Source organism: Canis lupus, chromosome 17, assembly GCF_011100685.1.
Source record: "Canis lupus familiaris isolate Mischka breed German Shepherd chromosome 17, alternate assembly UU_Cfam_GSD_1.0, whole genome shotgun sequence".
NCBI lineage: Eukaryota > Metazoa > Chordata > Mammalia > Carnivora > Canidae > Canis > Canis lupus.
In genome coordinates this window covers 63,234,662-63,250,174 of record NC_049238.1, presented here as the reverse complement: position 1 = coordinate 63,250,174, position 15,513 = coordinate 63,234,662, and the positions used below count along the sequence as shown (strand labels likewise).

At 36.0% G+C, this 15,513-nt stretch overlaps 1 protein-coding gene across 35 annotated transcripts in view; it reads left to right on the top strand.

Moving 5' to 3' along the window:
* The window catches only part of LRIG2 (leucine rich repeats and immunoglobulin like domains 2), a 153,660-nt gene that overhangs the window by 117,772 nt on the left and 20,375 nt on the right, over positions 1-15,513 (top strand). For all 35 annotated transcript variants that reach the window (XM_038562311.1, XM_038562322.1, XM_038562321.1 and 32 more), the window contains 10 exons: positions 2,801-2,866; positions 5,480-5,554; positions 5,718-5,852; positions 6,369-6,512; positions 6,628-6,771; positions 7,432-7,575; positions 7,781-7,924; positions 10,694-10,774; positions 11,503-11,574; positions 11,713-11,781. In XM_038562311.1, the coding sequence (XP_038418239.1) occupies positions 2,801-2,866; positions 5,480-5,554; positions 5,718-5,852; positions 6,369-6,512; positions 6,628-6,771; positions 7,432-7,575; positions 7,781-7,924; positions 10,694-10,774; positions 11,503-11,574; positions 11,713-11,781 (1,074 nt within the window). The remainder of the gene's footprint in view (positions 1-2,800; positions 2,867-5,479; positions 5,555-5,717; positions 5,853-6,368; positions 6,513-6,627; positions 6,772-7,431; positions 7,576-7,780; positions 7,925-10,693; positions 10,775-11,502; positions 11,575-11,712; positions 11,782-15,513) is intronic.

The following is a 15,513-nucleotide window of genomic DNA, read 5'->3' as shown; positions in this document are numbered from 1 at the left end:
TTTTTTTAATCTTTTTTTTTTTTTGGTCCATGATCAAAACTTTATTCAGGAGATCACCATTGTGTACCTTACAAAATTAAGCATAATGATTTTGGTAGATTACCTGGAATTACTAAACTTATTAGGCTTTCTGCGATATAGCACAAATTTGGGAGGTTATGGGGATCATTAGTGTGACACTTCTAAATAAAGAACACCCCTCTGTGAGTCTGGCCTCTCTTCCTCTTGCTGACACAACACTGTTGAATAGTCTACCAGAACATGGCTGAAAACCGTGGTAATCTTGTAGCAACCTGGACAGTTTTCATCCATAAAATAGGAATATGGGCTTTGAACTGTTTCTTCGCATGTTTTTAATTTTCCTCTTCCAAGCATGGGTATAGTAAATCTCTAGCCAAAGGCCTATTGATCTTTTCGGGAGCCCAGCCAGTCTGATCTCTGAGGTGACACCTGTAGTGAGCACGTGATTGGGCTTGCAGCAACTGAGGTATATATTCTAAAGACAGCATTATCCTGCAGAGAGGCTCCAGAGTATTTCCACTATCCTTTGGGTTCCATCAAAAAGCCTTTAAAAGTTCTTCAAAGAGGTAGAGAAAATCACTCTTTCCCCCAGTTGAGACACTGGGCAGTTTTCACTGATGCTTAATATAAAGTAGTTTATACCACATGTAAGTTGGGTTAACTTAATTGCTTTAGGTTCCTTTAATAATAATTTTCTTTTTAAAAAAAATATTTTTATTTATTCATGAGAGACACAGAGAGGCAGAGACATAGACAGATGGAGAGGCAGGCTCTTTTCAGGGAGCCTGATGGGGGGGGGACTCCATCCTGGGATGTGGGATCACGCCCTGAGCCAAAGGCAGATGCTTAACCATTGAGCCACCAGGGTCCCAATAATAATTTTCTTTAAATGTGATTATCTGGTCATTGACATCCATGAGAGAACTATAGGAGATGAGTACAATCAAGAGTTACATTGCCAGGGACATTAGGGTTTGAGAAGGCATTAGAAGCGCTGTTATGATTAAAATCAAAGCTCTTAATCTATAAAAGGGAAAAAAGTTAAATTTTTAACAAGCATCAGGTATGGAATTAAATCACACTATGTAGCCTGCTATACAGATGAGAGTTGCTCTCTATTTGCCAGACCAGCCCCCTAGGAGCAGAATGTGGACTATCTAACTTAAATTAGAAGAGTTGAATTTCTTTAGTTGAAATGCCACAATAAATATCTTTTCACTTATCCAGTGTTGTTTAGTAGCAAGTGTGAGTTGGATGTGGAATATATTCCTATTTTTATCTCTAACATTTCCCAATGCATACCCCTAGTCATGAGTGTCCTTGAGCTGATACCTGGTGCCAGGTATCTTGGAATAAAGGTATTAGAACTGTTGTGGAAAAGGGATGGTTTCATCTAGCCTTACTTACCTTACGGTGTAAATTAAGCTCCTAAATGAAAGTGGCTAAATTTTACAGATGGACAGACATGAATCTAGCTGAGAACAAATTGTTCTGCTGTGATAGAGACATCATTCAGACATGCATGCATCTGTCAACTGCCTGTGGTCACACAGTGAGATAAAGTGATCCGTAATGTTTCTCTGGTGTGTCCCTATTGCTAGCCATATTGTAATGTATAATACATGTCTTGGGCAGACAGCTTGTGTGGGCTGGATTCCACTTCAGCCTTGTAAAGATGCCAGGAAGCAACAAGGTGAATTTTTAAAGCCTATTTAAATATTTAGACTTATGACTAATTTCAGTGAAATCTCTGCTATATCTAACAAACTACTTGCTAGAAGTGAGATGGAATTTCAAGTTTATAGCTTCCTCACTTATCAGCTGTATGACCTTGGATTGACAAATTATTAATCTTACCTGTCTCTGACCTAGGCAAATAAGGATTATAAAAGTATGCCTCGTAATGTTGTTGTGTGGTTTTAGGCACTTAATATGTATAAAGTGCATAGAAGAGTGCCTGAGGCTTAATAAATGTTGGTTGCCGCCGCCACCACCACCACCAGTCATCATAATTAACCTAATTTGGAGATTGATTTTTCTTCCTCAGAGCTAGATTGCTTTTTTTTTTTTAGGAAGACCGTATCTCTATCAAGGATACGGTCAACCTCAGTTCTAATATAGAAGCTCACTTTCTTGCCTTGTGAAATCTATTTTCTTTTATCTACTGCTAAATATAATGTATGTTATAATATTACATATTATATTTTGCAATATTATTTAAAAAGTATATTTTTCTTTTAAAAATATGTATAGTCCATTCCAGTAAAGGATAAGGTAATCACTAAAAGGGATGAAGAAACTTTATAGTACTGCTGTGGAATGATTTATCACATGTATTGTTAAGTGAAAAGAGTAAGGGTAAATTAGTGTGTAAATTATTCTACCATTTTTATAAATGCATTTGCTAATGCATGCATAAAATGGCCACTGCACAAGAAATGGTTTATTTTCATTTGTTGCTGTTGGGGAGGGAAATCGTATAGCTAGTGACAGGGTAGGAGCCTTACTGTATTTCCTTTTATACTTTTTGATATCTTGAACCATGTGAGTGTATTCTCTAGTTAGTTTTTTTTAAAACCTCATAAAAATGAAAAAATCAAAGAGCTATTTTGAAATCTAGATATTTACTTATCCTTTATAAACATTTCTTCCTTTTTGCATGTCCTACTTAAATTCACATTTGATAGGGCTTTTAGATTATGTTTTAATTCAGTTTTTTTTTTTTCTTTAAGTCTGTTTTCCAACACTAGACTAAGAATGATCTTTTGTCCTCCACTAGGGATCTGAGTCATAATCGGTTGTCTAACTGGAACATCAGCTTGGAATCTGAAACGTTACGAGAAGTGTAAGTTATTTTTATTTGTTTAAATTTAAATTAAGCTCTTAGAGGTAGACAGCATTTCACTGTCAAAAAATTGACAGAAAATATTTAAAAGACATTGTTTAAAAGCCTAAACTGTTGTCTTTGGCTTTGCTACTATTACAGACTCTCTGGGCTTTATGCCATTAGGTTGGTGATTAGTTTGCAACTGTGTAGAAATATTCTGTCTACTTTCTTAGGACCAAAAATACGTTTTTCCCCCTCCCTTTTCAGAGTAAATATATTTTGCTTGTGTGTGGGTTTTTTTTTTTTTTTTTTGCCAGTTTCAACCAGTGAAATTCTTTGTTGTGTTAAGCATCATGTCTAATGTAGAGTTATGTGGGGGGTGCCTAGGTGGCTCAGTTGGTTGTGTCTGACTCTTGATCTCAGGTAACTATCATTTTCTATCCCCAGTGTGGAGCTTACTTAAAAAAAAGTAAGATTTACCTGAAATATGGTATTTCTTGTATTGTCTGTGATGCAGTGATTAATATAGTTCAGTTTTCCACTTCACTGAAGTTTTTCCTTTAATACAGAGATGTATTATGTATTTTTTGGAGGAAATTTTCTAAAATACTATTAATACCAGTTATTGCATTGTGATGTTTCCAGAGGCACAACTCTCGAGGCCTGTTTGCCATTATGCTAAGATGCCAGAACCTTCAGATTTTTCTTTTTAATTTCTTACTGACAGGGGTAGCTTCATGCTCTCATTGTCCTTGAATTCCCTCTGTGTCTGCTCCAAATTGACTGGTTTTGGTCTGCTGTGCATTTAATGAACAATTGACAGGCTTATTTAGCTGAAAGAGTAGGCACTGAAGGAAGTCCTGAAAATGCTTCAGTGGGAAATGCATGAGCTCTATGACATGATCTTTGTAACTTCGGCTGGTTTCTTGGAGTCCTTTTATTTCTGGACTTCTGGACTTCTTTTCTGTAGTCTAGATTATTGAGGTTGTTCAGTGATTGAAAACCAGGTTAAAGAAAAAAAAAAAAAGAAAACCAGGTTAGTGAAATGTGATATTAATTTTGCTACTAAAACACTGGAGACAGGCAGCCTGGGTGGCTCAGTGGTTTAGCACTGCCTTTGGCCCAGGGAGTGATCCTGGAGACCCGGGATCGAGTCCCACATCAGGCTCCCTGCATGGAGCCTGCTTCTCCCTCTGCCTGTGTCTCTGTCTGTGTCTCTCATGAATAAATAAATAAAATCTTTAAAAAAATAAATAAAACACTGGAGACATGTTTAAAGAGTTGCTAGGATCAGATGGCGACATGTCATCTATAAAATTAATCATAGGCTCCATCTCTTGGGCAGATTCATCTCACTTTGAATAACTTAAAAAACTTTGGACAACTTCTTTTTTTTTTTTTTTTTTTTTTTAAAGATTTTATTTATTTATTCATAGAGACAGAGAGAGAGAGAGAGAGAGAGGGGCAGAGACACAGGCAGAGGGAGAAGCAGGCTCCATGCAGGGAACCCGATGTGGGACTCGATCCCGGGTCTCCAGGATCACACCCCAGGCTGCAGGCGGCGCTAAACCGCTGCGCCACCAGGGCTGCCCGACAACTTCTTTTTTAATAAATTTATTTTTTATTGGTGTTCAATTTACCAACATACAGAGTAACACCCAGTGCTCATCCCGTCAAGTGCCCCCCTCAGTGCCCGTCACGCATTCACCCCCACCCCCTGCCCTCCTCCCCTTCCACCACCCCTAGTTCGTTTTCCAGAGTTAGGAGTCTTTATGTTCTGTCTCCCTTTCTGATATTTCCTACCCATTTCTTCTCCCTTCCCTTATATTCCCTTTCACTATTATTTATATTTCCCAAATGAATGAGAACATACACTGTTTGTCCTTCTCCGATTGACTTATTTCACTCAGCATAATACCCTCCAGTTCCATCCACGTTGAAGCAAATGGTGGGTATTTGTCGTTTCTAATGGCTGAGTAATATTCTATTGTATACATAAACCACATCTTCTTTATACTTTGGATAACTTTAAAAAATGAGTGTATTTTAAAAATTTACTCAATTTATAATTTTTATCTTATTTATTATAAGTAAATATATAAATAGATATGGATAGTTTAATTATTTCTTCTTTAAGAAGGTCTGAAATTAGCTGTCAGAAAAGTAACTTCGAGGAACCAGGAACCTTGCTGGGATTAAAAATACTTAATGTGCAAAATATTTGTATCAATCATAGATCTGCATTACAGCAAAATATTTCTTATTAAAATCTTTAATTTCGGGGATCCCTGGGTGGCTCAGTGGTTTAGCACCTGCCTTTGGCCAAGGGCGCGATCCTGGAGTCCTGGGATTGAGTCCCACGTCAGGCTCCTGGCATGGAGCCTGCTTCTCCCTCCTCCTGTGTCTCTGCCCCTCTCTCTCTCTCTCTTTCTCTTTGTCTGTAATCAATCAATCAATCTTTAAAAAAAACCTTTAATTTCTCAGCATAATCCATTTAGTCTAATTCATTCTGAGTCATATGCCTTTTTCAAATTTGGCACCTGTCCTAAATAATTATTAGCTAGAAGCCAGAACTCAAGAGACAGCATTTCCCCCTCTAAACTTTAAAATCTGTTTTTCCCCTTTGCCTAGGAAAATGAATTATAATGAGCTAACAGAAATCCCATATTTTGGAGAACCAACCTCTAATATCACTCTACTCTCATTGTAAGTAAATCAGATTTCAGATCTTTTAAATTATGAATGGTACAGCTTTAAATCTTTTGTTTTAGGTACTCTTCTTTTTTATCCTAATTATTTAACATCTTTGGGGCCTGGGATGGGTCTCTGGCAATAGCTTCATTACAATCTTTTTTTTTTTTTTTTATAGAGTCCATAATATAATCCCAGAAATAAATGCAGAAGTGTTTCAGTTTTACCCTGCTCTCGAGAATTTAGATCTCAGTTCAAATATAATATCAGAAATTAAGACGTCTTCATTTCCTCGAATGCAGCTTAAATACCTGTAAGTAGTTTAAACTAGACTTATTTTAATGTGCATATTTATTATTTATTGATACTTCCCAGAAATGTGTGTTATTTATTGTGATTTTGATATGCCTATGTGAAACAAATCTAGTGTCGGTTTTTTTGGGTGGTAGTTTTTTTGTCTCCTGTTGTCAGAAAATATTAAGCATCCATGGTAATTTTTGAGGTATAATTCTGGATGTTTTTACTAACAGTTTTATAAAGGTATTAAATAGAATTGATTTGTTACAGTGGCTTATCCTATATAATGATAATCAGCATGTGTGCTAGTGTTCTACAGTTTATAAGGCATATTCATATGAATTGTTCGAACCTAAATGAAGTAGGTATTATCCTTATTTTGTAGTTGAAGAAACAGAGTAGTTAAATGATTTGTTAAGTTGTGTATAGTTGCTAAGTGGTAGAGCTGGGGCCCACTCATAGACTTTGGGTAGCTGTCAGGTTTTAGAATGTTTTGTTTCACTAAATTTTTTTGTTATCTTTTTCATTTTAGAAATTTGAGTAATAATAGGATAACCATCTTAGAGGCTGGTTGCTTTGATAATTTATCTAGTTCCTTACTAGTGGTAAAATTAAACAGGAACAGAATCAGCATGATTCCACCCAAGATTTTCAAGCTACCTCACCTTCAGTTCTTGTGAGTAACTAAATAGATGGATTTTAAGAAGATTGGTTTTTTTTATTTTAAATTATTTTAATTATTATTAGAGCAAATTGGCAAATTTCTGACTGTAAAACTATTTTTGTTAAAGGGAACTTAAGAGAAACAGGATTAAAGTGGTGGAAGGTCTGACATTCCAAGGGCTTGACTCCTTAAGATCTTTGAAGATGCAGCGGAATGGTATTAGCAGACTTAAGGATGGAGCTTTTTTTGGCTTGGATAACATGGAAGAATTGTAAGTACTATGAACTAAAATAGAATATTATTAGGAAAGTGGTCTGAGGGGACTTGTCAGTGACATATGGCTAGGATAATTGATTTAATTTATACCCAAGTACATTAGTTCTTTCTCCCTTCTCTGATGTCAAATAAGTGTATAACAAAGCTCTTTAAGCTTTGTTATCAAACTGGTATTCTTTTCATCATTCTTACAGACATTTCATCAAGGGGCTCCAGGGTGGCTCAGTCAGTTAAGGCCGATTCTTGATCTCAGCTCAGGTCTTGATCTCAGGGTCACGAGTTCAAGCCCCATGTCTGGCTTCACACAGGGAATAGAGCCTACTTTAAAAAAAACCCAAACATTTCATCTAAAAGGTTTGTATTTTCTTAATGTTTGGAGCTGATGAAAATTATCAGGATTTACCTCGAACAGGTATATCAAACCTCTTAGTGTGTTGATTTTATAGATCTGGATTTTTTTAGACAGTCTTCCTACCTTCTAGCAGTAAATTGTAAGTAAAATATAAATATTTATTCAGTAGAATTTGTTGGTTCACTTGGATTGAGCAAAAGTATATATGCCTCTCTGAGCAAGACCTAATGGAGTTTTGGTATTTTCTCATTGCAGTGCCTTATTTTGAAACATATTTTTTCCTTTCTTTCTCTAATTCTGCAGAGAACTAGAGCATAATAACCTTACAGAAGTGAACAAGGGGTGGTTGTATGGCTTGCGAATGTTACAACAGCTCTATGTGAGCCAGAATGCTGTTGAAAGAATCAGCCCTGATGCATGGGAGTTCTGCCAAAGACTATCTGAACTGTGAGTGTTGGATGGCATTTCAGTGGAGGCTGTGAGACTAGAGTAGTTTGGAATAAATCACTCCCGTGGCCAATAATGAGATCTAACATCCCTCTTCATTAGAAGTTTGTTGAAAGCCCTAAATTAATCATGTAAATAGAACGAGAATAGGAAAGTTGAATTAAAATACAATGAATTTCTTATCCTTCATGTTTCCTGTTTTTAGTGATTTGTCCTATAACCAGTTGACACGCTTGGATAAATCTGCCTTTGTGGGTCTAAGCTTACTGGAAAGACTGAATTTAGGGGACAACAGAGTCACTCACATTGCTGATGGTGTATTTAGGTTTCTTTCCAATCTTCAGACACTGTAAGTACATCTGTCCTTTTTTTTTGCAAATTTTTTTTAAAACAGTAAAGTAAATATTTACTATTTAACAGTAAATAGTAAACTGTGCATGGCTTAGTTGGTTAAGTGTCTAACTTCAGTTCAGGTCATGATCTCAGGGTCCTGGGATCCAGCCCCACATTGGGTTCCCCGCTCAATGGGGAGTCTGCTTGTCCCTCTGCCCCTCCCCTTGCTCATGCTCTCTCTCTCTCAAATAAATAGAATCTTTAAGAATAAATTGTAAAGCAAATTAAAACAGCTAATCAAGCTACATGTTTATGGTTTTTTTTTCACGTTTATATTAATATTTTGCAGTTGTTCTTCTCTCTTATACCCTGGGGCCAGTCAATCTTATTTGTCTCTATCCGCACACATAAATCTTATTTATCTTTAGCCAGTTCACTTTGTACTTTAATTCTGAATTTAATCAACTAAACAACAAAGTATCTCTTATAGTGCTAGTTACTGTGGAATAAAACAGAACTGCTAGTCAAGTATGCATATTTTCTTGTCTTCTGACCTGGAACTACTATCAGAAAACAACTACTCCTCATTCAGCAGGATGTAGGATGTGTTGCGGGAGCAACTCTGGCAGGTGCACTGTTCATTGTTAATTTGCTGCATAACCTTGAATAGAAAAAACTTAACGTTTATCGATGATCTGATATGTGCTAGGTGCTTTCAGAATACTAGGATGTTATTGCTCTTTTCCATATCAGGAGACTGAGGTTGAGAGAGATTAAAATGGTTGTTTAAAGTTACACAACTTGTATTCCCAGCTGGTCTTTCATCCAAGTACTAACCAGGCCTGACCTTGCTTAGTTTCAGAGATTAGACAAAATCAGGCACATTCAGAATAAAGTCACACAGCTTGTAAATGTTTGAACCAGCATTAGAACCTAGATCTGTTGACACTAAAGCTCATGTGCTTTCTACCATACTGTCAGATGAACAGAATCACTTAACCTTCCCTGGGTGTCATTTTCCATGTGTCTATCCAGTGGAGGATGGACATAGGAGTAAATGGTTGCTATAAGCAATTTCAACTCTAAAAGTCTAGGGTTCTGTAAGTTGGATGTTTTACTCTTGTCATGAAATGTAATTGAACGAAGAGGTATTTTAATGAAATACAGTGATTTCAAGCAGAGCAGAATAAGAGAAAAAGGCTAGTTAGTATAATATGTAGATTATTAATGTTCCTGAAGATGACTTTTTGGTCATCAGGCTCCGAGTTGATAAATGGTCTCAGAAAAAAGGCAAGTTCCCAACTTTGAGACCTAGCCATCAGTGAGAGAGAAAGCATGATAATTTTATGAAGGTGTGTATACCTGCACAAGTTAGTTTGATTTTTTTTTAACTTAGTGAGGTAGTCTTCCTTCAGATTTGGCCTTGAAAAATTAAGTGATTTTTGTTTTTTCTACATTGTTAGAGATGAACCTAGAACAGTTCAAATCCAAGAACTTGTATCACATGCAGCTGCAGCCTTTTGGCAGTTCAAAGAATGGCAAGCAGGTTCTTTCAGTATACTATGGATTATTACTTTTAATATTAAAGTTTAGGAAAGTAATTGCAGAAATAAATGATTGATGCCATGGAGATAGTTAAGGCAGAATTAGGATAAAATCTGAGAAATTCTGGCTTTAGGCCAATACTCCTGCCAGAGTATATACTTCCTACTCCCTTTGGTCAGTGAGTTCTTTGTATGCTGTACTCTGGAGGAGGGGGGAGGTCTTGGAATGTTGAGCCATCAATTGTTTCAATGTTTATTCCTTAGTAAAACAAAATGAACCTGTTAGCTTTCACTTCAAATAAAGATATAGCTAAATGGGAAGATGATCTCCCATCTCCTTACCATTACTCACACAACTTAAAATGTATTATAAGGAAAAGAGCTTTGTGTTGTATTATGAGATGACTTTAAGGAAGCAAAAGTGATTAAATATCTGTAATTAATACTTCTTTCAGCAGGACACTGTGTGGTGCAATTGCATTTCCTCTGAGAATGCAACAGTGGAATTTAAAAGAACCATACTTTTCCTTTTAAAAATAGCAGTGATCACTCTAGTGCATGGGTGTTCATGGGTCTTGCTTCCCAGGGGGTATGTTGAATTGCTGTCAATCTATGAAGCTCTATACTGATATTATTCTTTATTAGCCATTTTAGTTTTAAGGGCTCATGAGAAAGCTTGGGTCACCCAGAAATCCCATTAGTCTAAAATCACATTTGTGGGCCATATCCCCTGCATCTTGAAATCCTCCTGCTTTTTGCAGGACCCTGACTATAATTTTTAATATGCTAACAAAATTAGGGGCTATTAGGTAGGAAGATTAATACTCTTAGCAGGGGGATGCCTGGATGGCTCAGAGGTTAAGCTCTGCCTTCGGCTCAGGGCATGATCCTGGAGTTCATGGATTGAGTCCCACTTCCCTAAGGGTAGCCTGCTTCTCTGCCTATGTCTCTTGCCTCTCTCTTTCTGTGTCTCTCATGGATAAATCAATAAAATCTTTCTTTAAAAAAAAAACTCCTAGCAGGTTACTTAATTTATTTATCAAGGCCAGCGTTATCCTTTACTTATGAGACAGAGTTCTTACTTGCTTATTGCAGATATTCTTTAAAAAATACGAGTTGAGTCTTTATCTTAAATAACTGTTAAAATAAGGATGAGAAAATTAGCATTACTATGCCAGGATGATTCCCAGTGCTATTATGGTCATGTTAACTAAAATAACCTTTCTCTGCAATATTTTTAGAAATTTAAGAAACAATGAAATTTCATGGGCCATAGAAGATGCAAGTGAAGCTTTTTCTGGACTCACAAGTCTCACTAAATTGTATGTGTTTATAATATTTATATATGTCTATAAAGATATATTTTCAAGAACCAATTTTAAATGTGATTGGATTATATCTTATTGCTATGGCTGGAAAGCCAGCCTTTTGACTCATCCACGAGAGGAAGAAGCTTTTTGTTACGTTTTTTGTTTATTGGTGGTTTTACATTTTATTCATTCATTCATTCATTGATTCATTCAGTGGTGGGACAATTTTCTATGGAAAGCTTGCCTGTGGGCACTCAAAGAGAAATAATTCATAGTACTAGAATTTCTATTCAAGTAAAAGAAATGCACTGAGAAACCAGAGTTGAACCAGTCATCTTTTTAATCATATGAGATTTATGGGTAATTTATCTAGAAAGGAATTCTCTGAAGTAAGATTTTAAATATTCTCTCCTGAGAATTTCTCCAAGGCTTCCCACTAGTCTGAAAATCTTTGACCTGATCATTTGCTAAAAAGGGGGAGATTGGGACTATAATCCAGTTTCTCATATGAAAACTATCAGTGCATCATGGTCCAGATGGCTGCTCACAGGCACCTCGTTGAGTTCCAACCTCTTAATAGAGGCCTTCATTCTGTGCTTTGCATTGGTGGTTATAAAGGTTCACAACTTTCTAAAAAATGCATGTTAAACTTATTTTCACTTTTTATAGGTAAATGTTTGATTTAATGAATTAAGTTTTCTTAGTGGAAAGCTTTATTAGGAGATCTGTTTGTATTTCAGAATCTTACAAGGAAATCAAATTAAGTCAATTACAAAGAAAGCATTCATTGGTCTTGAATCCCTTGAGCATCTGTAAGTATTTTGCATCCATTTTGCTCAGTGTATAAATAATCTTTGCTATTAGCAGAAGTTCTCATGACCATTTCAAGTGTTTATATAATTTAATTGTAGAAATGGTGACTGGTAATGTTTAATTTCTCTTCATTTCAGAGATTTGAACAACAATGCTATAATGTCTATCCAAGAAAATGCTTTTTCTCAGACTCGCTTGAAAGAACTGTACGTAACTTAAATCTTTTTGTCACCAATCATTAGATCATTATCCATGCTTGTGCTTAAGTGTGATGAATGTGACCCATATGATTCCCAAAACATGCAGTTTAGGCAGGGGGGAAAAAAGAGTTTTAATATTCAGTTATTTTAGTGGCTGGATATAATTTTAAAATAACCCAGAATCAAAAAGCCTGGAGTTTGTGGCACCAAGACCTTATGTTTTACTTATGCTTATAGTTAAAGAGACCTTAGCATGTTCCTTGTGCTTTCCTTATATCCTCCTGTTCCTCCCCCACCCCATTTACTTTTGGATTATTGGAAAAATGTGTTCCCAACCCTCTGAAGCTGGAAACCTGAGGGTGGATTACAGTTAATCCTAATATACTTAAGGTATTAGGTAACTTGTTGGAGGTAATCCAGCACTTTCAGTATAATGGTCAGAGAGGATGTCTCTAATCTTTTTTTTCAAGTTAATAAAATGGTCAAACACTGTTAAATAGTTGCAGCTGAAAAACACATATTATTTTATGTCCTTTTTCATTCATGCTTTTTAAAAAATTGCTGTTATTGGTTTAGATATTTCCCAGGAGGAGGGGTGGTTAGTTGAACATTGGTACTAATTTTAAACTCTGGTGATTTGAATATTCAGCCAATGTTAAGCATCAGTGGACTAAAACAAAGGAAGGATTGTGGACCAGAACTGGTTTGTGATAAGATAAGGATAGAAATTCATAGTAAGCATTTAGAAACTTTTAGAACAACTTGACATTGCTGTGACAAATTAGGATAAAATTAGATAATCTGTTTATTCGGGAAATATTTATTCTCATCTGCTACGTAAGGTACTGTTCTAGATGCTAAAAACACGGTAGTGAACAAGACCAAGTCTCTATCCTTACCGTATATTAAAATAATTTCTAGTAAGGAAGTCAAAGAATCAGTAGATCGATAATATCTTATCAGGTAATAAGAGTTCTAAAGGAAAATAAAGGTGGGCCACACATATGGGGAGTGAGCAGGATTATCATTTTATTTTATTTTATTTTATTTTATTTTTTATTTTTTTGGATTATCATTTTAGATAAAATAGTGAGGGAAGGCTTTTTGGAGATAACAGCATCTAAGTCAGGACCTTTAGTGAGTGACAAAGTGTTGAATACTGGGTGAAGGTCATTCTAGGCACAGAGAACAGCAAGTGAAAAGGCCCTGAGGTAGGAGCTTGCTTCTTATGCTTGATGAACAGCAAAGACACTAGTGTGGCTGGAAAAGAGCAAGAGGAAGAATGGTAGGAGATGAGGTCAGAGGGTTAAGCAGGAAGCAGACCACCTAGGCCTATTGAGTCAGAAGGAGTTTGAATTTTTTTTCCTCTAAATATATTAGGAAACTAATATGCTCAATACAGAGCCTGGCACATAGTGAAAATTGAATAGCTAATATTAATAAAATAAAAATGTTATGGAAATCATCATTAATTATTTTCTGCCAGACTTTTTAAGTGGCTCTTTATTTGGGGGGTACTTTGCAGAGGCAGGGGGAGAAGTCTGTTGAAATATTTCGAGTTATTTCTCCTAGGCTTAACTGTTAAGGGCACAACTTAGTATTAACTATTTTTTCCTCATGATAGTCCAAGGGCCAACAATAAAATTATTACTTCTGTTATGAGAGCTCAGTATAAAATGTAATTTAGGTAGTAGGTGAAAGCGGAGAGTGTAGTTTCAGTCTTCAGTCATTTGATAATTTGAGAATTGGTTTAAACAAACTGCTGATGGAGGAAACTCTTAACGTACCTTTTTTGCTGAGAAATTTTGGTTGCTTTTGATTCACTCTAAATCGAAGTCATAGTTACAATACTGTTACATCGTATATTTATTAAAATATATTTTTATGCTTTCTAGTATCCTTCACAGTGCTATGCATAAATACTGGGGGGAGATGGGAGAGTCTTATGTAAATTAAAAAATATTTTGCACTAAACTCATATAATCATGGTAGAAATATTAGAAAACATAGCTAAACCTAGAGGGAGTGCAAGTCTCCGGATCCCCACTACTCAAAGACAACCACTTGTGAGTGTGGAAAGATGAAAAAGGAACAGAAATAAAGGAAGGTAATGTGAATTCAGCGGTATCTGTGTCCAGGCGCTGTGCTAAATGCTTTATTCAAATTTTTTTTTGAGATAGGCATTCAAACTCATTTTCCAGAACTAGAAACTGAGATTTTGGAGACATTTAAGTATGTTGCTTGAGGTAAGTTGCCGAATTAGGATTGAGTCCAGGTCTCATGAGCCTAGCTTATGCTTAGAAATCATAAATCAGACCACATCACTCTTCTATTTTTAACCTTCCAGTGGCTTCCTTCACACAAAGGGAGAAAATACTTCAGGTTCTTTTCTTAGTGTATAAATACAGCACATGCATGGTCTGCTCTTCCTGCCCAGCTCTCTCACCTCGTTCCTGTCACTATCCCTTTCCTCACTGTGCTCTGGCCTCAGTGGCCTCCTTGCTATTCCTCAAGCACATTGGGGACGTCTGCTTAAAGGCCTTTGCACATAGTTTCCTATGTATGCAACACTCTCCCCTCAGTTCTTTGTGGGATTTGCTCTCACTTCTTTCAGGTCTTTGCCCAAACGCCATCTCTTCAAAGAATTTTTCCCTGTTTTTATCTGAACTGGTAGCTGCCTCTCTGTATCTTTGCTTAACTTTGTTTTTCTTGATAGCACTTGCTTTCTGACTTTGTACTTTGCCATTTTTTATTGCCTGGCTCTAATGAATACATAAATTTTATGAGGCCTGTATCGCCACAGCCTAGAACAGTGCCTTGCATAGAGTAGACTCAAATATTTCTCTATCAATGAATGAATATAATCTAAGAATTCTTAAATGCAAAAGGTAACTTTTGGCCTGATGAATTAAAATAATCCTTAGTCAAATAAGGGTTTTGAGATACCATTGAAGACTGAAACTTTTTTGGAATCAGAGCTTAGATACTTTACAACTTGATGGGAATTTTTTTGTCACACACAAAGCAAGTTACAGTGTCTCAATATCATTTGCTTTCACTAACTCCAGGTGGATGGGAGAGTCACAGGTCATTAAGAGAAAACCTATCTGATTTTTTAGATATGTTTTATAGGCCTATTATAGACAACAAATAAAATCTCGCTGGTTTTTAGTTTAAGTTGCAGTACACATTGCCCCAGGGCTGAAGTGTTTTCATTCTTGATGAAATAATTTGAAAGTAATTTTGTCTTCTCCACAACAAACATCTCTATGCTGCAGTGTATATGGTAAGCTTTTCCCCAAATTTTTCTAGGGAAAATTTTAAATCTCAAAAATTGAAAGGAAGGTACAGTTAACATCCATATACCCTTTACCTAGATTTACTGCTTGTTAACTTTTTGCTAAATTTGTGATATGTTTTTCTGCTCCCTCCCATCTGTTTCTATCTCTATCTCTCTCTTTTCTCTATACACTCTATTATTTTGCTTAGCCATTTGATAGGAAGTTGCAGACATCATAACACTTTACTCCTAAATATCTTAGCATGTATTTCCCAAGAATGAGGGTGTTTTCCTGCATATAGCCACAATACTATTCTCAGTCAATGAAATTACAGTTGTTAAAATAATATTAATTGACATGCAGTTTATACTCAGCTTTCCCCAATCTCAAAGAAAAGTTCCTTGTAGATATTTTTTCCAATCAAGAATCATGCACTGCATTTTGTTGTAATGACTTT